The 17,270-nt window shown below is 37.0% G+C and overlaps 1 protein-coding gene across 1 annotated transcript; it reads left to right on the top strand.

Moving 5' to 3' along the window:
- Nucleotides 1-3,621: 3,621 nt before the first annotated feature.
- On the top strand, nucleotides 3,622-4,956 carry LOC149923397 (uncharacterized). Its single transcript, XM_090161616.1, has 3 exons — nucleotides 3,622-4,292; nucleotides 4,334-4,528; nucleotides 4,572-4,956. Exons 1-3 carry the CDS (start codon nucleotides 3,622-3,624, stop codon nucleotides 4,954-4,956), a joined length of 1,251 nt encoding a protein of 416 aa, XP_090017742.1.
- Nucleotides 4,957-17,270: the final 12,314 nt, after the last annotated feature.

The following is a 17,270-nucleotide window of genomic DNA, read 5'->3' as shown; positions in this document are numbered from 1 at the left end:
TCACGCAAAATGTTTCAATAGAAAAGTTGTAGGGCATAGTCGAAAGTGTAAAAATAATTTTGGTTCGGTTGAAAAAGACCTATTTTTCACCGAGTTTGGAGGTCGGGGAAAAAACAAGTTGTACTAGCAGGCAATAGCCTTTAACGAATTGTAGGTAACATGCATTTCAGTTATAAGATTTCGAAAAATAAACGAATAATAATTAGCCCAAGTGACAAATGTTTTTTAATGACTTCTACAAAATGTTTTCAAAAATGCCACCTTCTGATGCAATGCACAAATATGCACGATGTTGCATATTGCGAAATGCTCCCCGAACCATTTCTGGAGTCACCCGGCGACATGCTTCGATGATTCTTTGTCGTAAATCTTCAACGCTCGTCACAGGTGTTTTTTAGACGTAGTCCTTTACGAATCCCCAAAGAAAAAAGGCGAGTGGTGTTAGATCAGGGGATCTTGCAGGCCAACGAACAGGACCAGTTCTTCCGATGCATCTTCCAGGAAACTCGTCGTTTAGATATACAACCACGTCACGATATTGGTGAGGTGGCGCCCCATCTTGATGGAACCAGATGCGTCTGTACTCGGCCAGAGGAATGTCGTCCAACACGTTGGATATTTCATTTTGAAGGAACTCCAAGTAGTTTTGACCGTTCAGACGATTTGGCAGGAGGAACGGGCCAATAATTCTGTCACCTAACAGACCAGCCCACACATTTAAGCGAAACTGCACTTGGTGGCGGTGAGGAAATCCCCAGTGTGGATTCTCGTAGTCCCACATATGTTGGTTTTGACGGTTGAAAGGCCCATCTCTTCCGAATGAACATTCGTCGGACATCAGTAGTTGATCGTGAAAATCCTGGTGTGCGTTAGCCTTGAGGCAAAACCAATTGCAGAAGTCGAGTCGGCGCTGTCTATCACCGTCATGCAGTCCTTGGTGAAGTGTCGCTCGATAAGGATGAAAATGGTGTCTTTTGAGTGTTCTCCAAACGTAGTTTCGATCCAACCCTAAGTCAAAGCTGGCAGTCCTGACGCTCGCTCGAGGATAGGCGACGAAGTAGGCAAGTATGGTGTTTTCCATGTCGATGTCCTGGAGACTACGACCACGAAACCTCGGATTGATATTACCCCAGTTGTCGAAGTCGCGGGCCACTCTAAGAACCGTCGTATGACTTGGTCTGCTATTGGGAAATCTTCGTCTAAATAATTGACTTACTACAGTAGCATTACGACGACCTTCTCCGTAAAATAATTCTAGCATATGAGCGCGCTGATCTCGAGTGTAAAGAGGCATACTGGACAACAATCGGCCGAGCTGAGATAATGTTTTAACTTTGAAATGTAAACGCTTTAAATACTACTCGGACAATTGATATTTCACGTTAAAAAACAACAAAAGAAAAATATGCGTAATTTTTGGTCTACAAATCTTTGTTTGATGATCTTACTCGTAACCACGTCGAGATGGAAGACGCGGTCTTTGTCTACTTTGTCTAATTAGGTGTTGAACGTAATAATTTTCTTTAACAATAACTTTTTGCAGATCTGATTATTAACTACATAGCTGAAAGCATAAGTTCCCTAAAATAAATGTGCATGTGTGTTGTGATTATGTACGATTGTTTACGTTAAAGGCTATTGCCTGCAAGTATAACTTGTTTTTCCCCCGACCTCCAAACTCGGTGAAATATAGGTCTTTTTCAACCGAACCAAAATTATTTTTACACTTTCGACTATGCCCTACAACTTTTCCATTGAAACATTTTGCGTGACACCTACCGGTGAAAAAATAAATTTTCCAAAACGGCACAAAATCGTTCGATTTTTCAGAAAATTTAGTAACCAAAGCCTTCCATACCTAACAAATAAACCCTGAAAATTTCAGAACCCTAGCATAAATACATTTGAGAAAAATGGCCTGATCGAGCAAATTGAGACACCCTGTATATCAATGATATTTGTAATATTGACATTAATGGTAGGGTGATATCCTTTGCCGATGACACTACTCTGTTATTTATAGCTAATACATGGCAAGAAACATATTTAAAGGCACAAACGGGTATATCAAAAGTATATAAAATGCTTAATGACAACTTATTAACTCTAAATGTTGATAAAACCAAATATTTATGTTTTTCGAGTAGAGATATCACCCTGACAGACTTACATTTGACTATACATAACACTGCAAACTGCTCAAACTGTACCTCAGAATGCCTAAAAATAGATAAAGTTTCTAAAATCAAATACTTAGGTATAACTATTGATGAAAAACTAAAATGGGACTGTCATATTAATAGCCTGATACAAAAAATGAGAATGTGCCTGCCAAAATTGTATGAATTGCGAAATTTTTTATCTATAAAATGGCTAAAAAGTGTATATTTTGCGATTGTATTTTCAATTTTATCTTATGGAATTATAGGTTGGGGGTAACTTATAGTACTTTTATCGAAAAATTAGAAACATTACAGAGAAAAATATTGAGAATTTGCCTGAAGAGAGATAATTTTTATCCAACTATTAATCTATATCGAGATTTTAAAGTATTTAGTGTAAGACAAATATATGCAAAAATTATTTTGACACATACCTTTAAGATAAAAGATACTATTGCTCCCCCCAACATAAGATATGATACTAGAAGTGTAACTAGCCAAAATGTGACTGGTGAAAAAATGTTAAAAACCCTCGGTCAAAACCATATAAATTTTTTGGGTCCAAAATTATACAATAAAATAGATAAAAATATTAAAAAGTGTACTACTGTAAAATCTTTTGTAACCTTGTTGAATGTATGGTTGATTAATTTCGGGATCGATAATATAAAAAATGTTATGAATTCTTGAATGTATACATAAAATTATTTCTTAATTTATAATTTACGGCTTTATAATGTATATTCCAAATAAAAGTCAATTGTACTCTAATATTTCCCGGCCATGCACGAGCAATATTTGCTCATATGGCCAATGGGAAGATGCGATATTTATTAATGTACAAATATGTAACTAAACAAGCATCAATAAATTAAATTAAAAAAAACTTTCTATTACCGGGATGAGAAAGTGTATGGCGAAGTCTGTGTTATTTTCTCGTACCCAAAGTTTTCATAAAACAAAAAAGGTTAGCAAACGACTGAAATGGAAAATTTCCGATATTCGTGGGGTACAATGTAAACAAACAAAATGGACGTTTCAACTTCTCGCTTGTATTTCGCTTAAGGCTTAACTCCCTCAGTGAGTTGTAAATATTATTTTTAGTATTAATTTGTAATAACTACAATTGTTTTATTTCTTACCCGTGTTTGACTAGCGGGGATAAAGATAAAAAACGCGCACTTCTCGCAGGGACTTCGTTACGAGTTGTAATGTTGTAAATTTACCTGTTGTAACATGATTTATTAATACAGTTAATTAAATGTTTATTTCATTTACAATTAAGTTTTATTGTTAAGTAAACAACCTTAACAAAATGGCGACGGAAATGTGAGTTTATTCGATATCAACGAGTTATCACGCCTCGTAAAACAACGCCTTAGTTTGAACGACAACGAAGCCGGCCATATTGACTTTTTTTCTTCTCGGAGGGAAAAGTGAATCATAGCCTAACTCGAACATGACTGCCACAGTGGGACAATTTCCCGAATTTGATGAATCAACAACACAATGGACAATTTATGCGGAACGTTTGGAATTTTATTTTATTGCCAACGACATTGTGGAAAAAACAGTCACCGAAGCAAATGCAGCTACCGTAGTACCATTGAACAACGAGGTGAAAACCAAGAAAAGGGCCGTATTATTAACAGTACTAGGACCAAAAACATATACCATTCTTCGAAGTCTTATATCACCCGCCAAACCTACAGAGAAGTCGTACGAGGAATTAATTGATGCACTGACGTTACATTTCTATCCTGTCCCATCGGAGGTGGTAGAACGAAGTAAATTTTACCAAAGAAATCAAAAACCAGATGAATCCGTGGCTAGTTTCGTGTCATCCATTCGAAAATTAGCAGAATTTTGTGACTTTGGTGCAAACTTAGATGAGTATTTACGCGATCGTCTTGTTTTCGGCATTAACAATGACAAAGTCCGAAAAATATTATTGTCTGAAACGGGTCTCACTCTTAGAAAAGCTATAACTCTTGCTCAATCTATGGAAACTGTGGAGCGCGATGCCTCTGTTATTAAAAGTCACAAGCCCGAAGTGACTGCATCAGTAAACAAGATTTCGAATTACCAACGAAATTTAATAGTGACCACTCGAAGTCTCAATCGCAGCCAGTTCGAAATCATAATAATAATAAATGTATACGTTGTTTAAGTACAGTACATCCAGAATGGGAATGCCATTTTCGTAACGCAGAATGTTACGTATGTCATAAAATAGGTCACATCGGCAAAGCATGTCGAGGTGGACGCCGTACCAGTCAACCGCACAGCCATAGCCAACAACAACGTAAATCACAGAGTCGACCACAGAACTACTCGCACAAACCAACACCAACGTCGAAGTCCTGGTAACGAAAATTATGCCAACTGTAGATCTTATACTGGCAACAGTAGCAACCGACAGAAAGCTAATCATATAGCTGACGAGACGAGCGAAAAAGGAAGCCAATCATCATCACGCGTTGAACCACTGACGGAGTACGAAATCTTTCACGTAAATGAATCCATCATCTCACCCAATGCGCAAATGCGCATGGCAAGAAATTGCGCTACTTCACTGTCACCAATTAACGTATCCTGTTTAGTTAACCAAGTACCCCTCAATTTCGAACTGGACACAGGATCTGCGCACACACTCGTTCCAGAAACTGTACAAGCTCAATTGCCTAACATAGGTACTCTAGAAAAAAGTTCTTTAATTTTGTCCTCATTCTCGGGTCACGCAATTAACATCAAGGGACAAGCAATTGTTCAGGTCAAGTACACTGTTAAATAAGTCTTCGGCCGTTGGGATTTTGGTTCTTATTTGCGATTATCTCAAAAACTATGAATGATAGCAAGTTGAAACCAATTTTATTTTTAACATTTTACTAATATCTTTAATACCTATGTCTTGATTCACGTGTAGCATTTCCATATCCGCCGGAAACGCCAAATATCGTTTTTGACAACTTTTTTAATAATGATGTTACGCTACTGATACCTGCATTTTAGGATTCACAAGGGTCGATTCATATTTAGAAAGTGTCATTGTTATCCGGCTACGTCGAACGGCTGCTAAGATATGGCCTATCGAAAATTCGGGTATCATTCGGAAAATTCTAAAATGCCTAATTAATCAAAATTATTAATCCGGCATATAACCACAGCGTTCCAACAACTTGTTAAATCAATATATATATGCTTATTGTGTTACCCGCAATGAAACGACGAAAGTTGTTTTTTCCTCAACAATAAGATATTATTTCTCGGTCGCCTCGAGCATTTTAGAATTTTCCGAATGATACCCGAATTTTCAATAGGCCATATATTAGCAGCCGTTCGACGTAGCCGGATAACAATGGCACTTTCTAAATATGAATCGACCCTTTTGAATCCAAAAATGCAGGTTTCAGGGGCGTAACATCATTATTAAAAAAGTTGTCAAAAACGATATTTGGCGTTTCCGGTGGATATGGAAATGATACACGTGAATCAAGACATAGGTATAAAAGATATTAGTAAAATATTAAAAATAAAATTGGTTTCAACTTGCTATCATTCATAGTTTTTGAGATAATCGCAAATAAGTGCCAAAATCCCAACGGCCGAAGACTTATTTAACAGAGTGTACAATAACATCACTTTGTCACTACCATTGGTATTTTATCATGGCCCAGGCCCACATCTTATTGGTCGTAGTTGGATCTTCTCGGATTTTCAAATTATACAAAGACCTATCAACGCAATTTGTCACGTCGCAACAGTGCAAGATCGCTTAACAATAATATTGGATAATCACAAACATGTATTTTCACCAGGCATTGGCCGTTTGAAGAACGTAAAAGTCAAGCTGCACATTCGCGCAGACGCGCCTACTCCACTTTTCCATAAAGCACGTTCTGTACCATACCATATAAGGGAAAAGGTCGAAGCAGAAATTTCAAGATTGGAGAAAGAAAATATCATTAGCTCGATTCCGTATGTTGAGTTTGCGACTCCAATCGTTCCATTTTTAAAAGGGAACGGCACTATCAGAATGTGTGGAGACTTTAAGGTTACAACTAACAAAATTATCGATGTAGATCAATTCCCTATACCGAAAGTGGAAGACATATTTGCTAGATTAGCAGGGTGCAAAGTTTTCGCACGATTGGATTTACGTAACGCTTACAACCAATTGGAGCTCGAGCCAGAGTCAAGAAAATATGTCGTCGTCAACACGTCTAAAGGACTCTACCAGTATAACTGTCTGCCATTCGGTATTGCTAGCGCATCAGCTATTTTTCAAAAACACATTGAAATGGTACTGTAAGATCACCCACAAACCAAACCATTCCAAGACGATATTATAATGGGAGGAAGAAATTCCCAAGATTTGTTGCAGACACTCGATGGCGTATTAGCTACCCTTGATCAAGCTCGTCTAAAACTGAATAGAGATAAATGTAAATTCAACGAAGAAGCAGTTGATTTCTTAGGGTATCGTCTAGACAAAGACGGTTTACACCCACAAACACAGAAGCTATCCGCTATACGCGACGCTCCAACTCCACAGAATGTAGACCAATTACGTTCTTTAGTCGGTCTAATAAATTACTATGGTCGCTTCATTCCCAATTCATCAACACTACTGGATCCATTTTACAAGTTGATGACCAAAACCGCCAAATGGGAGTGGAATTTATTTCACCAACGCACTTCTGAAGCGGCAAAACACAGACCACAAACCTTTGGTCGCAATTTTTAATGAAAACAAACCTGTACCGCCAATGGCCGCTGCCCGCCTACAACGATGGACGTTCATACTCTCAGCATACAACTACAAAATAGTTAATAAAAAAGGAGTTCACCACGGCAACGCCGACGCGCTCAGTCGCCTTCCGTTGAAGGTACCAGATCAAAAACCACCTTTACCGACTGAGTTAGTGCTATTGCTTCGAACAGAAGACGCTCCAATTAACGCCAAACTGATGCCTACCGCTACAAATGAAGACCCAGTATTAGTTAAAGTAATCACATTCACCCAAAGTGGATGGCCTCCAAAAAGCACACTTGACGCTGAACTGCTCAAATATTACAAGCTTTAGACAACACGATATATCTATAGCCGACCAAATTCTTTTAATGGGAAATCGAGTCGTAGTGCCTGAAGCACTAAGAAAAGAAATTCTAAGGGAACTACACAGTACCCATCAAGGCGTCAGGTCAATGAAAGAACTCGCTCGTTCTAAGGTCTGGTGGCCTGGAATCGACGCAGACTTAGATAAGACATCAAAAAGCTATGAAATATGTCGCAAAAATGCTCCTATGTCACACAAACTATATTCTCCATGGATTCAAGAAAGTGAACCCTGGCGACGAGTACATTTAGATTTCGCGGGTCCCATCGAGAATCACTACCTTCTAGTCACGGTGGACGCCACTTCTAAATGGCTCGAAGTTGATATCACGAAGAATACCTCATCTGCCACCATTATTAATTGTTTACGCCAACACATCACTCGTTTTGGTATCATGGACACTTTGGTGAGCGACAACGCCACATGCTTTACCAGTGCAGAATTTCGCACCTTTCTAAATCAGAATGGAATCATACACAAGACCATCGCACCTTATCACCCTGAATCGAATGGCCAAGCCGAAAGGTCCGTTCGAACACTTAAAACAACGCTTAAAAAGATCAGCGGCGGTTCGTCACACGAACTTCAACTGATTGAAAATGGTTTGAATCGTTTTAAATGGCGGCGATTCTCCAGCAGAAAATATGAACGTCCGAGAGTATCGGGTCGGTCAATCCGTGTACGCACGCAACTTTGGAAAAGGGCAAAAATGGATACCTGGCCACGTCAACAATTTCTTAGGCAACATCATGGGCAACGTTAAAACCTTCAACGGTGATACAATCAGGCGTCACCGAAACCAAATACGAACTCGTTTCGACAAAGACCCGATTAAGAACTCTAAGCCCACCGACACTATACCATCGCAATCTGAAACTACTCATCAGCTGCCGAAAGTAATTTCTATCAGATCCACCATACATAACGATTCAGTGAGTACACATTCGCCAAAACCTTCACTGCACACGCAATCTACCTCTACACCAACTCAGCTGACTCCAAGCGGAAATCCCTCCTCATCGAAAGCAGCTACAGAATCTAGTCAATCGCCGATCCACCGGAGAGCTTCTACAGCCCCACAAGATGTTCCAACTCCTAGATCAATTTCCCAAAATCAGCTGCATACAACAACTATATCGCAGCCACAACTTCAAAACAATGCTCCACCATTACTACGACGCTCATCTCGTTTGCGTAAACCGCGTCAGCCTTTTGATGTTTAAATTCGTGCATTTCGGTTTCATTTAAAACGGGAAGGTGATGTTAGGGTTAGCTATTTTGAAATTGATATTAACCTATATTTAGTTAATGAACGTAACTACATAATGATGGCGCCACCTTCTCTACAATTGTTTTATTTCTTACCCGTGTTTACAATGTTTGATAAAGATCAAAAACGTGCACTTCTCGCGGGGACTTCGTTTCGAGCTGTAATGTTGTATATTTACCTGTTGTAACATGATTTATTAATACAGTTAATTAAATGTTTATTTCATTTACAATTAAGTTTTATTGTTAAGTAAACAACTTTAACACTATGCGCGTACGGTAACTGTAAAAGCGATTCGCGAAAGTTAACAAATAAAGGTATAAAATTCATACCATTTCCAAAACCAAAAACCAACCTCATCAAATGCGTGGAATGGGTTGATAAATGTGGAAGACTTGATGATTTTAGTGTTAATAGCGTTACTCGATCAACTTTTGTTTGCTCGTTGCATTTTAATGGTGGTTAGGGTACAACTAAAGACTGTCCGGATATTATTGACCACAGGACAAGTGAAGAATTCAAAGTATTAAAATTGCTTACCTAACATTACCTACCAGTCTATTTTAACCTAATAACCCATCTTCAATCCTTTTTTACTCAATTTGAAATTAGATTTTCAAGAAGCAGTATGAGGGTTATCAACTACTAGAAGGTAATCACTGTATGTCCAAAAAACCTGAAGAGATCAATATGCCATTGCAAACTTCAGTTGCGTCTCAGATGGAAACATCAAACCCTACAGAATTGGAAACTTCTATACACTGGGAAATTCCAAAACACAAAAATTCATCATTTTTGAATCCTGAGAAACCAACGGCACTCGCTAAAACATCAACTCCAAAATCTAATCCTTGTAGAAATAAAGTACTTCAGGTTATACTTTTTTTTTATAAGTTTCACCTTAAGACTATCTAACTTAATATCCTTTATAGCAGCATAATAATTCTGACACAAACTCCATAAAATTGGATCTTCCCGATACAATAGAATCAAGAATAGTACCTTCAGAAGTTGAGATACTACAACTGTTATTCCAGATGATTATACAACTATTAATTTATTAGAAACTTCAACATGGAGCCAATCGGATGTTTTGAAAAGTAATTCAATGGAAGCATTAATAATTTCTCCGACAGAAACTCTGCCCATGCCAATATCGGTTTCTAGGTCATTTAATCTCTTGGTTCAGGAATTTTCTAAGTTCATCCCAAAAGCCTGGGCCTTCTCGTATCAGGGGGATAATAGGGAAGTAAATTTCTTGAAATATTGTAAAAGAAACTGCAGTATCGTTATTTACATATCAATAGTTATCAATTCGGAAAGAAACAATAAACAAAGCATTGCTGTGAAGGTTCTGAACAAATTTCTATCACAAGACCATGTGGCTGTTATTACTTTTGGAGAATATTTTGAAGATTTAGAAAACTTAAGCTTTGTTGGCATTAGCAATGCTTTAAGCAAATTAAATGACTATGGAGTTTGTCAAGGTGTAATAGAAACGCATCTTAAGGAGGAGTTTGAAAATGGTAAACGAAATACTGGATATTTCTCATGGCACGATAACGCTTTGCATTAAAACCAGTGCGATTATTCAACATATTCAACTACATGTACAAACTGCAAAAATCTGAAAACTGCTTAAAAAAGAAATTGTATCGAAGGAAAGTTACTCTGTACCAGAAGAAAGGGAAAATAAAGAATCTTAATGTTAATAAGCATCGCAAATGCCCATTTTATGGAATGTCAAAAGTTAACCTAGCGAAGGAGGTTCAAAGACAGAATAGACAAAAGTTTGTTTATAGAAGAACAGATAAAAGCCGTCACATGCAAAAGTACCGAAAATGGTACAATGGTGCATTTATATTCGAAGCTATGAAGCTATGGAAAGAAGTGCTTGTTTTGAATTACCATCTAGGAGAACATTATCCAACTATGCTTCACATTTCGGAGCCAAAACAGGTTTCACAGCTGAATCTTTCAAAGAAATCATAAAAACCTTTGACGAGAATTGCAACTTATTAGTCGATGAGATCAAAATTAAGGAGGATATTATCTACAAAAAAAATACGGGTTAGCTAATTGGATTTGTAGACCTGAATGAATATGGAAATTCTGTTGTTGAACAAAATGTAATTTTATCTGCGCTAGAAAAGACTCCAATTGCAACCCATATCCTCTCGGTAATGGTCCAAGGCATTACTAGCAATATAACTTTTCCCCTTGCACACTTCCCTAGTGACAGTTTAACCAGTGATATATTACACTCGATCATTTGAGAAGCTATTTCAAAATTGGAGTTTTCAGGAATTAAAGTTATTGCTGTTTCTTGGTTTGAAGCCAGTTGCAACCGAAAAGTTTTTAAAATCTCTGCTGGTGATGTAGGTTACAAATGCAAGAACCATTTTGCTCTCGATGAAGATAGAGACGTTTTTTTTTGTTTGTGATCCCCCACACCTTTTGAAAACCACTCGAAACTTTCTTGAAAATAGCGGAGATGGTAAAAGGTTTTCTAAAACGTTTTCCAGGAATCTTTTCAAAGGTGGACAACACATGCACTGGAAAAAAATTGACATTTTGTACAGTGAAGATGTCTCGCGGAGCATAAAGCAATTACCCAAGTTGTCATATGACCATGTGTACTTAAATTCATTCTCCAGAATGAAAGTAAATCTAGCTGCACACTTGCACAGGTCTTAAGCCGAACAATTTCCACAGCACTTGAAAAACGATTTGGCCCAGAAGTTAGTGAAATGGTCAAATTTATCAACGTCATGGACAAATTTTTTTATTGCATGAATGGTAGAAATTTCAGAGGGTTATCGCAAAAGAAACCCAAACCTAGCTCCGTATGAAAGTACTGATGATCCAAGACTAAAAGTTGGTGAATTTTATCGTTTATTTATATTTAAGTCTGCCAATGACAAAAACATCATGTATTATTTTTATTTTAGTGGCTTGAAGATTATTTTATCGAGTACTTTAATGCTTGGGAAGATGAAGTAAGAAATCTTTCTGGTACATTCAATGCTGACCAGCGAAATTCCATGATGCTGAGCAGAGAGACTATGAAAGGGCTAAAATAACTGGTAAACATTTGTTTTGCGATTTACCAATTACTCGTGCTAATACTTTGATTGAATGTTTCTAGCTAAATGTGTTCCTGAAATTGTGAGATTCCTAATACGAAAGGGAGCCAAATTTGCACTTACTAATCGCCTAAATCAGGATAATTTAGAAAAATAATTTGAAAAGCATGGAGCTGCTTGTGGTCCAAATACTGCCCCTAATGTTAATTTGTTCCGTCAAAATGTTGATAAGTTACGGAGAGTAGGAAATGTTTTTGCACCCACAAATAACTAAAATACTGAAAACTTAAAATATTAAATTTAATTTCCACATCTTTAAAAAAATCACAAGTCACTTATAAAAGGTAAATTGTTATTTTCATTGAACAAATATATCAGGTACTAATTTAAAATATTAAAACAATTTCATGACTACATACTGGTATTTTTTACTTTTGTTTTGCCTTCTTATTTTAAAGTCAAACTTTTAATTCGGTTTCCTTTTTAAGTTCTTTCCTCAAGCTCCCTTTTTTAGCCAAAATTAGTTTTTTCGATGTTTGGTGTTTATTTCTGTGGTTAATAGAAAGTGCTTTGCCCCTTAGGGTTAAAAAAGATTCTACTAATTTATTGAGCAATGAAGTTCTTATATCTGCCTGAACAAAATCAGAAGAGGAATGTATAATATCTTCCCATATTATCTTTATGGTTTCATTATTTATCACGGTGTTTTTAGCTGAAGTTTTCCTATTTATATTTTCTGTCATGGGGTTACAGGTGATACCATAAAAATTTTCAGCAATGGAATCAATTACTTCAAACATCGACAAATAACATAGGGACTCATAAGGTAAGTCAAACTCCCGGCACGGAAATTTCCCAAGAACGGTCACGCTCATAGACATAGGAACTATACTTATACCTAGACAAACTGCTGGATCTACGAAATTGAGGCCGGTTTTGAGCTCCGGCGCTTTGTTATGCGTGATATGAACAAAATTACGTGGCGCCGCCTACGGCGTCTACGCGCGGCTAACTATACCTAGGCTATAGCCTTGACTATACTAAAAAAAAAGTAAGTCAGCTGTCAGAACAGTCAGATGTAAACAAAGGAAGCATGGAGGAATGTTCCAATAAATTTCCAAATTATATAATGAAATGTGAGTAAATATTAATGATATTTATCTGTTAATGTAATACTTATTAATATATTAGTTTCAATATTAATATAAATAAATAAAATAAACTACATAAATAATAGGAATAAAAATAAACAGTGTCTGAGTATTTGGCCATTGACATAGCAATCAAAGGATGTAAAAGGGAGGTATAATTGTGGAAGGGATTCTACACACATTGATAAAGGATTAAAGAACTCTTATTGCCCTTGAAAAAGTATTCGCTTGGTGAGTCTTTTTCGAATAGCTTCTTTCTTCATTTGATCGTTTGTCTCTGCTTATTTTCCTCAGCCTTATGTTAACGTATATTTTGATAATCTTTTTCATCAAAACATTAACTTGGTGTTGTGATCCAAGTTCGTCATCAAACATATGTTCAGTAAGAGTTGGAAAAATATTGTCCGTTACTAACTGGGGCAGAACCAAACATTTTTTTTTAAGTCAATGTTTTTAGCCACAGTTTTAATTGATCCGAAGTATCTCACTGCCTTCTCAGTCAAGCTACAAATCTTGAGAACACTAGCTGTCGGATGACACAATCCACCATTGTCCTTTAAAAGGAGTAGAAGTTTGGTTGCGTCCTCCTTTGCATAGCTATGACTAGATAGTGAGGAATGCCTTTCATCTTAAGCGTGTAAACATGTTTGGAATTTTAATGCTTTTCGTAATTTCTTTACAACAAAACCAGCCGTATAACGGATTATGTTTTCTCGAAAGATGTTGGATGTTGATGTTTCATCAGTAAGAAACATAATAAAGTCATCCATTTCTTCCTCTAGAGATTCTTCTTCAATAACTCTAAGTTCGTTAGTTGGAACTAGCACCATGCACAAATTTGGAACGTGAGTGTTGTCCAAAGCGGTTACGTTGCCACGTTTTGATGTTTCAATTTTAGTAACCAACGTGTTTTTGTATGCGGCAGTGAAGTTTCTACAAGTAGGATTGTTGTTCCAACCTCCTCGCTGACGAATTGTGTAAAAATATAACTCTAAATGGTCCTGCGAAAGTTTGTAAGTTAAAAGGTACCTTAAAAAATAAACAATGGTTTACAAAATCTGGTATTTGCCAAAACATTTAAGCGTATTTAAAAAAATATACTTCAGTGGTCCATCAGGGGGAACAATGTACTTCTCTCCAATGTCCAAAACACTGTGAATTGTGACACCAAACCAATAATGGCTGTCTTTCTTTGGCTTTTAAAAATCAAGTTGCCTTCCAAGTCTGTTAAATTGAATAGAAGTTCTTTAGTCTTCATTATGTCACGTTTGGTTATTTCAAGGTTGGAAAGCCGAATTGGTGCCTTGTAACCTTTAGCCCATGGATTTCGAGAGTTCAATACATGAAACAAACTGCAAGGAACAGTGAGGTCAGATATGGTGCCAAAATTGTGGAGAAAATTTGCAAAAAAATTAAATCAATTTTTGATATAAATTTAGATGTTGGCCCGCTTCCTTGAAACACTAGATCACCAGCCTCTTTCAAAAATTCTATGCTTTTTGCCACAGAACTACTAACTGTTTGTGCGGCCAAGTTGACTTTCATTTTTTGAGTTTTAAACTTTATATGAAATTTTGATAATTTGTTAGCCAACGTTAATCCTTCATATTCTTGATAGCTCTGAAGGATGGCAATATATGCCCATTCGAATTTCTAAAGATTTACATTAAATGTTGTTCAATTTCCTTGATAACTTTTAACTTCACCAGTCCGTTGGTCAATCAAAACACCGTAAAATTCCCATAGATTTCTCAATAGCTTTAACATGTGGCAAGCATCACGGACAAAATGGACAACTTCACCTGGATCGGCTAAAAAAGATATAACATTGTAGTCTTGAACAGATTATGTTCACCATAAACATATGAAAGGTTTATGATTATGGTAGTGTTCCATGGTAAAAGATTTACTTGCTGTCCGTGAAACACTTTATGGAAAGCTGATTAGGTAGAATTGTTTTTCTTGATTTATTTTTTTGTCCAAAGGTGCTTTAATACTTTCAATATCTATGGCAATCACAGAACAAATTCAGTTTGTTTTTACCAGGGTTATTATAATTATTAATGAAGGGGTGAAGGGCTAAGTACATGCCCGTTCGTGCACGTCGACCAGAGGTCCATTGTGCAAACCCGAACCTTAAGACTTAAAAAGCCCAATATCCGACACAAAACGGAGAATCCTTTTGTCCGGCATATTATAGAAATCAGAAGTTTCCAGCTGATGCATACCAAGATGCTCGAATCTTTGGGCCGCGTAGTAATCGCATCTACAAAGTACATGAGAGGCGGTTTCCTCCTCAGCCTGACACGCCCTACAGGTTGGATCGTCACTGATTCCAATCAGATAAAGATGTCTGTTAAGGAGACAATGACCTGTTAGTAGGCCAATGACCAACCTGATATTAGATTTGGAAAGCGAGAGCAGCTCCTTAGCTCTCTGCCTAGAGGGACCCGAGATAAACTCTTTAGCCTGCCTTTGGCCATCCATCTCAAGCCAAAGCTTGAGTTGACGGTCAGTTATGGAGTTAGAGATAAGGCCGTGAACTATTCTAGAGGGGATAGGAACGGCAGGTTCAGGACCCAAGAACCCAGCCTCTGCCCCCTTCTTGGCTAAGACATCGGCCCTCTCATTACCATAGTACCCCCGATGGCCAGGAACCCAATAGAGCTGAAATTTATTGTTGGTGCCTAGCTCCGAGAGGAGGTTCAAACAGCTGTAAACTAGTTTAGAAGAGACCTGAAACTGGTTGAGAGCCCTGAGGGCTGCTTGACTATCCGAATAAATTTGGATAACCTTGCCATGAAGCTTCTTATTAAGACAAAAGTCAACACAGAAGCAGGGTTGGGAAAACTGCATTCAATAAAATCTTCCGTTATGACAACACCAAGAGATTGAGCCATGGAAATGTTACTTCTAAGTCCATCGCATGTAAGAGCAATACATTTGGCCCCTGTTTTATAGATTTGAAAGAGGCACTCTTTTACCAAATTTTTTAACAGATGGCTAGGAGTGCCATGGACTAAGAAATATCCGACAGGGACTTTCCAATGGCCATTTATGGCTACAACCATAAATACGAGGGCAGATGTCGCAATTTCATCAGTATCTTGGGTATCGTGATCCAACCCCAAATTCACATAACCAGAAAATTCCTTCCCAGTCCATTCGGTGTGTTTTTTAATGGACATTTCATCCAAAGACAGTGCTACTAGCAGCGGGTAATCAAATTGACCATTGACTTTGTTCGTCCATTCACGAAGTGTGTTGGGATGAGGTAAACAAAGATGTTTTCTCAAGAAATAGTAGGCTTTTGGAGAATAGAAATGCACCGTCATAGCAAAGCTTCGAATTAGCTGAGGGTATTGTTGTTTTTTCTGATTTTTTGGTCCTGTTTGACGCAAAAATTTAAACAATTCAATTGAAGTTGGTCCGAATCTTTCCGCAATATCCAGTGCATTGTCTTCTAAGAGAAGATTTTGTTTCTTCATTTGATGAAGTACGTGCTTGAGGGAAGAAAGTTTTAAAGTTTTTCGTTTCATGGCTTGCTTGGTAACTTTAAGTTTTTTTTAGAGCTTGAACTCTATTTCTCCTTTGGGTTAAAGCCTTTTGGAACATAATATAATGGGTAGATGTTTGGCATGATTTCTATTGGAAAAAATTAATTTAATTATAATTTTAATATTGTGCTATACTTTTTATTTTACCTCAACAGTTTTAATTTCTTTCTTTAGCAATTGAGGATTACCACTACTGGATTCCTTGAAATATGTCTACAAAATTGACAAAACAAATTCTAAATAAACTTCACTAGGTAAGTATTTAAAATTTCTAACTACCCACATGATCGTGATTGCTCTCTGCATTTTCCAGTGATTTTTCAAAGTAAACACTTTCTTGTACATCATGCATAGAAATACATTCATCTTCAGTTTCATGAACTTGGATAGATTCATCGCCAATCACTAAAGACTACAAAGTTTAAATAACATTAACCACGGTATATGTAGATCTTCCAAGCTTACTCTTTTCAAAAATAATTTTATATTTATGATTAGGGGTTAGGGCAACTATATTTACTTCCGAGTGTTTATCATCTTTGGATAGTATGTCTAATTCAAGAGCATAGAAATCTAGATCTGGCTGCTCTGACACACTTGGAGACGCTGCGACATCTAATATTTCCGATAGCTGGTTACTGGAATCAAACTGCAGAGTATCTGAAGTGTCCATTGCTTCATGCTTGCTATAGCTCCGCTACAAAGTCGGTTATTATGTATACAGGGTCTTTTTTTTTGCTCGGAAAAGTGTTTTTTTTCAAAAACTATTTAAAGTACCGATTTCAAATTTGGAAGGTCAATTCTCTATACCGGGGGACATCAGTTTGAGAAATTTGAGCGTTTTCGGTAATGTTTTTCACCAATTTTGAAAAATTATTTTTCGACCACTAGGTGCGAGATAAAAAATTTCTATTATAAAGTTGT

Source organism: Leiobunum rupestre, chromosome 10 (genome assembly GCF_980474605.1).
Source record: "Leiobunum rupestre chromosome 10, qqLeiRupe1.1.hap1, whole genome shotgun sequence".
Classification (NCBI taxonomy): domain Eukaryota; kingdom Metazoa; phylum Arthropoda; class Arachnida; order Opiliones; family Sclerosomatidae; genus Leiobunum; species Leiobunum rupestre.
The sequence above is the reverse complement of the archived record's forward strand: the minus strand, read 5'-3'. Positions and strand labels throughout refer to the sequence as shown.